Source organism: Mustelus asterias, chromosome 4 (assembly GCF_964213995.1).
Source record: "Mustelus asterias chromosome 4, sMusAst1.hap1.1, whole genome shotgun sequence".
Taxonomy (NCBI): Eukaryota; Metazoa; Chordata; class Chondrichthyes; order Carcharhiniformes; family Triakidae; genus Mustelus; species Mustelus asterias.
In genome coordinates, this window is record NC_135804.1 from 25,907,057 (window position 1) to 25,918,723 (window position 11,667).

Consider the following 11,667-nt stretch of genomic DNA (forward strand, 5'->3'; position numbering starts at 1 on the left):
GGGGAGAAGAGAGAGTGGGGGAGAAGAGAGAGTGGGGGAGAAGAGAGAGTGGGGGAGAAGAGAGAGTGGGGGAGAAGAGAGAGTGGGGGAGAAGAGAGAGTGGGGGAGAAGAGAGAGTGGGGGAGAAGAGAGAGTGGGGGAGAAGAGAGAGTGGGGGAGAAGAGAGAGTGGGGGAGAAGAGAGAGTGGGGGAGAAGAGAGAGTGGGGGAGAAGAGAGAGTGGGGGAGAAGAGAGAGTGGGGGAGAAGAGAGAGTGGGGGAGAAGAGAGAGTGGGGGAGAAGAGAGAGTGGGGGAGAAGAGAGAGTGGGGGAGAAGAGAGAGTGGGGGAGAAGAGAGAGTGGGGGAGAAGAGAGAGTGGGGGAGAAGAGAGAGTGGGGGAGAAGAGAGAGTGGGGGAGAAGAGAGAGTGGGGGAGAAGAGAGAGTGGGGGAGAAGAGAGAGTGGGGGAGAAGAGAGAGTGGGGGAGAAGAGAGAGTGGGGGAGAAGAGAGAGTGGGGGAGAAGAGAGTGGGGAGAGAGGAGGGGGAAGAGAGAGTGGGGTAGAGAGAGAGTGGGGGAGAAGAGAGAGTGGGGAGAGAGAGAGAGTGGGGGAGAAGAGAGAGTGGGGGAGAAGAGAGAGTGGGGGAGAAGAGAGAGTGGGGGAGAAGAGAGAGTGGGGGAGAAGAGAGAGTGGGGGGAAGAGAGAGTGGGGGAGAAGAGAGAGTGGGGGAGAAGAGAGAGTGGGGGAGAAGAGAGAGTGGGGGAGAAGAGAGAGTGGGGGAGAAGAGAGAGTGGGGGAGAAGAGAGAGTGGGGGGAGAAGAGAGAGTGGGGGGAGAAGAGAGAGTGGGGGGAGAAGAGAGTGGGGGTGAAGAGAGGAGTGGAGAGAGAGATGAGGCAGGAATTCTACTTCCAGTTTAGTTGTTTGGCTGGATCGGTGGTGTTTGGACACCAGGCTAGATGCAGTGTGTTAGTCTCTCTCCCTGGTATTAGAAATTCTGCTGGCTAGTTGGCTACTTTTCTGGGTTGCAAATTTTGCTGGCGGCTTGCTAGCTAGAGGCAAGCAGTGGCTCTATCTCTACCTCGAGGCGGGCTGGAAGCTCCAGGGCTGAGAAGTCAGAGCTTCAATTCTCCATCCAAAGGACTCGTTCGCAGCAGGTGCTGCAGAGCTAGAAAATCCAGCATCATGTGAGCATTCTTATTTTCTGTGCTAAACCTAGGACGGGTGTATGTTGGGGCGCAAGGCTGATCACATCAATAAAGCAGCCTGGGGAAAATCGTGGTCGGACACGATTTCCATTTTTGGCCTCCCGTTCAAATTTCCCTTCCTGTTACACTACTCGACCAGTGCAGGAGGGCCAGAAATTTACACCCTCTATTTTTGATAGCTAAGTAAGTTTTTCTAGCAATAAGTGGAGCCAAGAAGACCCCATGTTTGATTCCTAGTCTATATGCTAACTAATCTGGGCTGCAATGCTGGTAAGGTGCCTCCAGTTGACTCAAATATCCCTGAATTGCAAAGCTATTTGGGTAGAGCTCCTGCTTACAAACTCGTAGAGACTGCTGAAAATGTATGTCAACATTGGATGAAGAAAGGGTGAGACTTGTGATTTCCCACATTCATGTGAAATTTACAAAATTTTCAGCAAGGTATGAAAATGTACTTATCAAACTGTACCTCATCAAGGTGCCAACACCTTGGGAGAGGTAAGGAAGGGAGAAAAGCAACAAGTTGTTTTTAGACAATGTTTGTACAATAATCATTTTGGACTGAGCACATATAGTTCAGTTAAAACGGTCAAACAATTTTTATTTTCCTTGTTTGTTATTGGTAATTATATTATATGTTAACTGTATAACTGTATAATTAAATAAACTTTGTTTGACAAAAGCTCCCAAGTGGGTCATTTGAATGATACCTGAAGTGAAACACCCAATGCTTACCCGTGCCAAAAGGCAAAGTGCAAAACTTATGATCTAGGCTGACTCCATAAAACACTTTGGAGTTTCTGATCTGGATTATAACAAATTTGTGCAGTATCTTTCTTTACATCGTCAGATCCTCCATCCTACAAAAATGCTACTTTTAACATGGAGAAATACCTCAAAGCATCAATAAACCTAATTTTGCTCCAAGTAAAGAAACAGTACTACAAAAATGTCAGCTTCACCCAGCTGACATCATTTGTTGAGTCATAAAGCTGCAAATTCAAGACCCATGCTAGGACTTATATAGGGAATACTCATGAGGGAAGGTCTTTCAGATGAGATATTAACCTGTGGTCCTGCTCGTCGGTTCCAGTAGATGTTAAGATCACATGGCACTATTCAAAGAGAAGCAGGGAACTAGCCTCACAACTGAACCAGCAACTCTTGCACAATAAAGAAAAACAGGTCAACTAGTCATTACTTTGATAGCAGTTTGTTGGATCTTGCTTTGCGCAAAATGACTTCCATTTGCCAACATAACTAAAGTCATTGCATGTCATAGTAATTCACTTTGTCATACGCTTTGCAACTTTCATCCTGAAAAACTTTCTACTTTCCAATTAGAAGAATTTCTTTTCTGTTGGCCTTTACAAAAACACGAAGGATCAGATAACTTCAAACAGATATATTTCAAAATTGCATCAATATTTCCCCTCTCATAAATTGTACTTCCCTGCTTGAGGTCAAACTATTTCAAACAATTCCCCAAACAGCAAATTACCATAGATATCAATCTAGTGTAAATAATAGATCATAGTACATAGTACAAAGTGTACTACTCAAAATTCAAGAATTTTCAGCTTCATTAAAACACAACAGTTGATTAACAAAAAGGTTACAGCAATTTAAGCTTACAGAAAATATGATTGTATGATTGGACTAGTGTCACAAATGAATAGTTAATACTATCATTCATAATTATGAAGATACAAGAAAACATTATTTGCATTAAACAGAGCCACAAATTACCCACAAATGGACTTCAGCAGAAGCTAATTGACATTTGGCATTTAGTCATACTTAGCATATAAACTTAATGAAAAAATATAATCTTAATTACAGGGAGGGTAAAAGTTTCAAAAAGAGCTCCAAGCTTATATCTTCAGGCACTTGAATAACAACTGAAATATTTTGGTCACCAGACTGAAACTTAACTAGCTCCAAATCAGATATATTTTAAATGTTAACAAACATTAAAAAGATGTTGCCATTTTGATCATGCATTTTTCATGCATATCAGATTCAAAGATGACATCTCCCAAATAAAGAAATAGTATTCCTTTGCTCCATCTCTGGTTTAAATGCACAACATCCCCTCCACAAGGCTGAGTCATGGGATGTGGTTTCAACCCAAACAATGGATTGGAGCTCGTAAACTAGAATTGAACTTCAGTGCAATATTGAGGTAGTGCTGTATTGTTAGTGACACTATCTTTCAGATACTTCATAATTTCTAGAGACTATAACACCACAGAGTTTCCCTCAACAAAACAGGTGAACAGTCAATTATGATCACTGCACCCATGAAGTGAGAAACAGTTTGTTGAATTAAAGCCACTGTGATCATTTCTGCCACTGTGATTGTTGCAGAATGACACTGTTTAGCTAAGTGTACAGAGATTATAACAGGAACACATTTAAAAGAAGCAACATCGTCTTTTGGGCATTTTCATAGAACCCCTACAGTGGAAGCCATTTGGCCCATCGAGGCTGCACCGACAACAATCCCACCAACCCCCCGTAGCCTCAAGTATTTACCCTGTTAGTCCCCCTGACACGAAGAGGCAATTTGCACGGCCAATCCACCTAACCCACACATCTTTGGACTGTGGGAGGAAACTGGAATACCCAGAGGAAACCCATGCAGATGCAGGGCGAGTGTGCAAGCTCCACACAGACAGTCACCCAAGGCCAGAATCGAACCCGGGTCCTTGACGCTGTGAGGCAACAGTGCTAATCACTGTGCCACCATGCCGCCTGTATTTTAATATGGTTTCTACCCACCTTCTACATTTCCACTAGATTGATCAAAGCAGAGCCCTCATTTGTGAAGTTTTAATGTATTGCAGATGTTATTTCTGCTTAATTCTCACACAGCTAAATACTGTGAATTAAAAAAACTAGGGTGACACAAGGGTAAAAAGCAGTGAAACTACCTCGTAGGCTGACTTTTTTTTTATTGTTTCTGATGTCCACCTGGGGTAAAGTGGGACAGAGTTGCTCCCCCCCACAGATTGTGATACAATGAGAGAGTTAAGAACTGTTGTTTTCCTCATATTTTGCTTTCTGCCGATATATTTTTCCTATTTATGCTTTATAATAATTTACTGCTGAATATAAACAAACAATTTAGGTAGAAGTTTCTACAGAAATCAACAAGCAAAATGAATGCTTAACTATCCAATGGTTTCCAATCTTCCAATATGCCTGATACGGTGCATTCCAATAATTTTTTCAGCAAAGTTTGACTTAATTTGCCACAAAGGATTGGGAAGCAATACAGTATAAGTAATGACACTCATTACAATATCCCCATTGCAACCAATTCCAAGCTCTCACCTTCAGGTGAGGAGGTAGGGAGGATATGTGGGCAAAACAAAATTCTATGTGCAAAACTGGTTGTTGCTGCAGTGTTAGGAAACCTGTTCCATAAATCAGACATGTTACAAAGCATCAGGAGCTTCAACATATTATAGGACTGCTTCCTCTGGAAGAGGTTCTCTTACTACTTTTCTGTATTACCTTGCCTTACCGATAGTCTCTATCATGCCCAATTGTAAACTTGCTGGACACCTAAAATTTGTGATTGGGAACATATGTTTCTCCCCAAGGTCTTCCCATTACATTGAGATCTGACCTTTGAGAATTCAGGAAGTTATTCTAGAGTTGCCATCAGCTGCACATCAAGAGCTGTTGGTACTGAAATGGACTCCTATAACATAAAGTTAGCTTTAAAGAATGAAGTAGAAAGATCTTGTCAGTGCAACCTCAGGCCGAGGAATGTCGATCTCATCATTTCTATTGTCCTATTGTTTTTCTACAATCATTATTATGCTGTTTTATTTTTATTTTTCTTCTTGCAATGCAGTCTTCGGTAACAAGATACAAGAAACACTGAAAATTTCATTCCAACATACCTCTCAGGAGAAAATGCACAAGAAATGGAAATAACCAAAGCTTAGTTGAACAGATATTTCAAGAAAACTTTTATAGGGTGAGGAGAGGGGAGAGATGTTGGGGAAATGAACTAGAGTAGATCTGTGGCAACTGAAGACTCTACCAAGGAAAATGAATTGGAGATAAACACAGAAGGCTAGGGTCACAAAACAGGAGGATGCAGGAGGTAATACAACATCAAACAAAGATGCACAGAGACTGTAGGTAGGATTTGTAGACTTGGTAATTTAAAAGAAATTGTCCCATAAGAGTTACCAGATGCCAATGTAGATTAGCAAAAATGTCCTGATTTCCCAATTGTTTACTTAGCTATATAACCCCTAATTTCAGCTACATGAAAATAAATGAATAAGATGGTTTGATACATGCCTCTAAACCGTATGCAAGACCACCACAAATATGTTTCCTCCTTCAACAGGTTAATTGATGGTATAAGGTCTAGTGAACACAGATTTAAAGTTTTGTGCCGAGATGCAGGGGCATATGTGAAAAAACTCTATGAAGCGAGTGGTAATGACCTGGAACACTCTGCCTACAAGGGTGGTGGAAGTGGAAACCATAAGTGATTTCAAAGGGAAACTTGGTGGGAACTTAAAGGTTTAATTGCAGGGCTACAAGGATAGTGCAGAGGAATAGGATTAATTGGATGACTCAGAGAGCCAGCATGCACCCCATAGGCTGAGTGATCTCCTTGTGTACCGAAATGACTATTACTCTAGAAAAAAATAAACCTCGATGTGCCAAATGGCCGACTTCTGCTCCTACTTCTAGAGGTCTAAACTAATATATTAGATGAACCTAGTTCACACTTAAACCCTACCATCTGTTGAATCTTACGAGCATTACCATATTCCTACCACATTCCTTATCAACGGAATTCTCTCTATACTTTGTACGAAAACAGCCTCGAAAAAAGTTATAAAGAAAAGTAAGATGGATTATGAGAGTAAATTAGCTCAGAAAATAACAGATAGCAAAAGTTTCTACAAATATATAAAACGAAAAAGAGTGGCTAAAGTAAACACTGGTTCTTTAGAGGATGAGAAGGGGGATGTAATAACTGGAAATGAGAAAATGGCTGAGGCATTGAACAGGTATTTTGTGTCGGTCTTCACAGTGGAAGACACAAATAACATGCCAAAAATTGATGACAGTAAGACTATGGCAGGTGAGAACCTAGAAACTATTATCACGAAAGAGGTAGTGTTGGGCAAGTTAATGGGGCTAAAGGTAGACAAGTCTCCTGGTCCTGATGGATTGCATCCCAGGATACTAAAAGAGATGGCGGGAGAAATAGCAAATGCACTAGTGGTAATTTACCAAAATTCGCTGGACTCTGGGATGGTTCCAGATTGGAAAACTGCAAATGTGATGCCACTGTTTAAAAAAGGTGGACAAAAGGCAGGTAACTATAGGCCGTTTAGCTTAGATTCAAGCATTTTCACTACCACAGAAGTTATCAAGGAAGAAATAGAGAAACATCTGGATATAAATTGTCCCATTGGTAAGACACAGCATGGGTTCATGAAGGGAAGATCATGTTTGACTAATTTGGTGGAATTCTTTGAGAATATTACATATGCAGTGGACAATGGGGAACCTGTGGATGTGGTGTATCTGGATTTCCAGAAGGCATTTGACAAGATGCCGCACCAAAGACTGCTACATAAGATAAAGTGCATGGTGTTACGGGTAATGTATTAGCATGGATAGAGGATTGGTTAACTAACAGAAAGCAAAGAGTGGGGGTAAATAGGTGTTTTTCTGGTTGGCGATCAGTGACTAGTGGTGTACCTCAGGGATCAGTGTTGGGACCGCAATTGTTTATGATTTACATAGATGATTTGGAGTTGGGGACCAAGTGTAGTGTGTCAAAATTCGCAGATGACACTAAGAAGGGTGGCAAAGCAAAGTGTGCAGAGGACGCTGAAAGTCTGCAAAGGGACATAAATAGTCTAAGTGAGTGGGCGAGGGTCTGGCAGATGGAGTACAATGTTGGTAAATGTGAGGTCATCCATTTTGGTAGGAAAAACAGCAAAATGGACTATTATTTAAATAATAAAAAAATTGCAGCATGCTGCTGTGCAGAGGGACTGGGGACCCTTGTGCAGGAATCTCAATGAATTGGTTTGCAGGTGCAGCAGGTAATTAAGAAGGCAAATGGAATTTTGTCCTTCATTGCTAGAGGGATGGAGTTTAAAAACAGCGAGGTTATGTTGCAGCTGTATAAGGTGCTGGTGAGGCCACACCTGGAGTACTGAGTACAGTTTTGGTCTCCTTACTTGAGAAAGGATATACTGGCACTGGAGGGGATGCAGAGGAGATTCACTAGGTTGATTCCAGAGTTGAGAGGGTTGGCTTATGAGGAGAGACTTAGTAGACTGGGGCTATAATCATTGGAATTCAGAAGAATGAGGGGCGATCTTATAGAAACATATAAGATTATGAAGGGAATAGATAAGATAGAAGCAGGGAAGTTGTTTCCACTGGTGGGTGAAATTAGAACTAGGAGGCATAGTCTCAAAATAAGGAGAAGCAAATTTAGGACTGAATTGAGGAGGAACTTCTTCACATAAAGGGTTGTGAATCTGTGGAATTCCCTGCCCAGTGAAGCAGTTGAGGCTACCTCATTGAATGTTTTTAAGGCAAGGATAGATAAATTTTTGAACAGTAAAGGAATTAAGGGTTATGGTGAGCGGGCGGGTAAGTGGAGCTAAGTCCACAAAAAGATCAGCCATGATCTTATTGAATGGCGAAGCAGGCTCGAGGGGCCAGATGGCCTACTCCTGCTCCTAGTTCTTATGTTCTTGCCCATGTAAATAAAGTGTATAAATCTCCAACGTTAATACGAAAGAGTAAACAATGGTTACCTGATATCTTAAAATACAACTCTTTATAATATAGTTCATCCTGAGTTTTCCAATTTGTTTATATCTTGTTACCGTCACCATTACAGCTAAGTTTACATACACAGTTTACATACACATCACACAACAAAACTATGTCACAAATGCACTTGAAATAAACACAATCAGGAATTGCTGACAAAATTAAATCTTTTGTAGATCTGTACTTTGCTTAGGGATAACATCACTACACAACAACATTTTGAGGTAATAGACCAAATAATATTTAAACTTCATTGCCAAGAGAAGAATCGATCAATTGTTCAGGGTCTCAAACACTTCAGCTTTAAATAAACAAAAACTACAAAAAAAACAAATCAAATAAATCTGTCTAACTTTACTCTTACTTCCTTCATTCTGACTTCTGTTTTCTTTTCTATTTTCTTATTCTCTCAATTGTCTAACACACCTTATCATCTGATGTCTATTTAGGATCTCCAATTGCAAAGGAAAATAATGTAACACAAAATTAATTTTGGGGAAGATTACAATTTAGAGAAAATAGCATTAAAGCCAGGCAGATTGTTCAAACCTCGCGAAAGTTTTGGGTACTCCTGCTTTGTGAGGTTTGGATGCACATCCCAACAATGCTAAAATAAGGCTGCAGTGTGGATTTTTTTTCGAATCAGAAATGTCACTCCCAGCATTTATCTGCTACTGACAGCTCTGATTGAGAGTTTATATTGAGAAAAAAAGCTCAGAAACACAATCTTTTACTGCAGTATCACCTCATGCAATGTGCACTTGCTACGTTCAGAGTGCCCTGACTGCCCTCCTCCCCCCTCACTGCCCGCTTTTACCCGCAAACCCCACAGGCCATTCTCCCAGCGGCTGCCTCCTGCATTTCGCTGCGTTAATAACGCACAATGTTTTGGCTTCTTCCATGTCGGGGAGGGTGTTAGGCAGGGACAGGCCCCACTCCCCGGCATCTGGTGAGGAGCAGCCGCCCTCTGCTTGCCGGGCATACTCACACTGCAGTCGGTCGGACAGAGCCTGCTTGCAGTTGGAGCCAGGCCGCTCCATCCCCTCACTCCAGCAGCAAGATGGCGCCACCACGTGACACCCCCCCAGTGACGTGTCCGCTTGACAACGCTCCTTAGCAACCGCCCTGCATCCCGGAGCTGCGGCCCAGAGTGGAGCAGAGCCCCGGCTAACTACCCCCCTCCCCCTTCTCTAACTTTAATTATTAGTGTCACAAGTAGGCTTACATTAACACTGCAATGAAGTTACTGTGAAAATCCCCTGGTCGCCACACTCCGGCGCCTGTTCGGGTTACACTGAGGGAGAATTTACCACGGCCGATGCACCTAACCAGCATCGGACTGTGGGAGGAAACCAGAGCACCCGGAGGAGACACGGGGAGAACGTGTGAACTCCACACAGACAGTGACCTAAGCCGGGAATTGAACCCGGGTCCCTGGCGCTCTGAGACAGCAGTGCTAACCACCAGTTAGACTAAGACTGGCACAGTGGCACAGTGGTTATCATCATAGAAATCATAGAAACCCTACAGTACAGAAAGAGGTACAGTGATCCTTCATCAGAACTTGAATGACACTTGATAGAGGTCTTACATTTTAATATACACTGATTAATTTCCCATGGCATGGCCAATGGAAAGTCAGGTAAAATTTCCTTGAACGTATCAGTGATAGCAATGTAGAATTGGAAGGTATTCAGATGCTGTGGGTAGTGTCCCTGCCTCTGTTTCAGAATCTCTGGGTTTGAATCCCACTCCAGGACTTTATAGCCACAGAAAGTGCACTCATTGCATAGCCAAACAGTTTGATTAGCAACCTATGAATCCTTCCAATACACCAATGGCAGGTGGTAAGAGCAGTCAGCCATCTCCTGATCAGCCATGTTCAATATGGACTGGTGCCCCTGAAGCAATTGCCTCTCATGATAGGCTAGTGTCTATTCCAGGAAAAACTAGTTATGGAAACACATGTAAAAACGTGCTTCACCTGCCTCAAGAATCTCTACGTGGAGATGCCGGCGTTGGACTGGGGTAAGCACAGTAAGAAGTCTCACAACTTCTTGGCTATGCAAGAATCTCTAGGCAGAGGGAGAGAATCATGAAGATGTGGAGTTGAGAATGGAGATCTGTAGGAGTTGGAGTCTGGCGTTTTATCTAGTGGTGGAAGTCAGAAACTGCAGGCATGGTTTTGAAAGGTAGCTCTGTAATGGGAAAACCTTGTAGAGACACCACCTAGAAACATGACAACAAGACGATGCCCAAATAAGGAGTGTGCGACTCACAAAACAAATTAGCAGTTTTCCAGGGAGGCAGAATACTGCTCACACATCAAAACACTGACTCATACAACTTTCCACTGCATTGTCAATCAGTGCAATTTGTCTATGCATCCCAACTAGTACAACACAAACAACTTGCATTTATATAGCAACTAGGAGTCATTTCTTAAAAATAAGCGGTCACTCATGTAAAATGGAGATGAGGTGAATCGTTTTCACTCAGAGGGCCACAAGTCTTCCGAATTCTCTTCCTAAGAAGGTGGTGGAAGCAGAGTCTTTGAATATTTTTAAGGCAGAGGTGATTAGATTCTTGGTAAGGAAGGATGTAGATTTGAGGTTACTATCAGATCGACCATGATCTCATTAAATGGAGAAACCGGCTCGAGGGGCTGGAATGGCTTACTCCTGCCCCTTGTCTGTATGTCCATATATTCTACCTCTGCCTGGCCAGAATTGCATTCAGGGTTCGGGAGCAGACAAGCCTTCCCACCATGACAAGGCGCAGTCTTTTGATTTGATTTTTTGATTTGATTTATTATTGTCATATGTATTAATGACAATAATAAATCAAATCAAAAGTCATGTCCAGGGAGTATATGACTGTCCTCTCTCCACTATTGCTGTGCAATTTGCCTGGGTATTTGTTGTGGTGGGGACTTGTCTCTCACTGGTATCTATTTCGACCGGAAACTCCACACCACTACCTGCAAACTCTGGTTGTATTTCTTTCGATACCAATCAAGTAAACGAACTCAAATTAACTTAGGGACAAAGTAAAAGGGGCAGCTCCCCAAAAGGAAGGGGGGAACAGCCCGAACCAAAAACAAAGTCAAAAGGAAACTTAAAACGTCAAACCAAAAGGTGATTATCGGGGTCGATAATACACCCCAGCCCCTGCGGCGCCCAGCGGTCGCGGAAGGCGTCAACCGCGCCCGTGGACACCGCATGCTCCCTCTCCAGAGACACCTGACCGCGAATGTAGCCGCGGTAGAGGGGCAGACAGTCGGGATGGACAGCCCCATCGATCGCCCGCTGCCTGGACCTATTGATGGCGCGTCTCGCCAGGCCCAGGAGCAGGTTCACGAGGAGGTCGGCATCCCGACCCGCCCCTCTCCGCACCAGGTGCCCGTAGATCAGGAGCGTGGGACTGAAGTGCAAACAAAACATCAATAAGAGGTGTTTGAGGAAACCAAAAAGGGTGTGCAGCCTAAAACACAGAACGTACACATGGTGCACGGACTCCACGAGGCCACAGAAAGGGCAGTCTCGGGAGCCCGTGTACCGGAAAAACCTACGGTTGCACGGTACTGCTGCGTGCAGCACCCTCCACCCCAGGTCCCCGAGATAATTGGGGGAGATCC

At 43.1% G+C, this 11,667-nt stretch overlaps 1 protein-coding gene across 1 annotated transcript in view; it reads right to left on the bottom strand.

Annotated features, from left to right (window-relative positions):
• nob1 (NIN1 (RPN12) binding protein 1 homolog) overlaps positions 1 to 9,070 on the bottom strand; it is a 29,654-nt gene extending 20,584 nt beyond the window's left edge. Inside the window, exons 1-2 of the mRNA XM_078211992.1 lie at positions 8,848 to 9,070; positions 8,012 to 8,097 (exon numbers count right to left, since the gene is read on the bottom strand). Coding sequence (XP_078068118.1) covers positions 8,012 to 8,097; positions 8,848 to 9,070 — 309 coding nt within the window. The remainder of the gene's footprint in view (positions 1 to 8,011; positions 8,098 to 8,847) is intronic.
• Between the last annotated feature and the right edge of the window lie 2,597 nt (positions 9,071 to 11,667).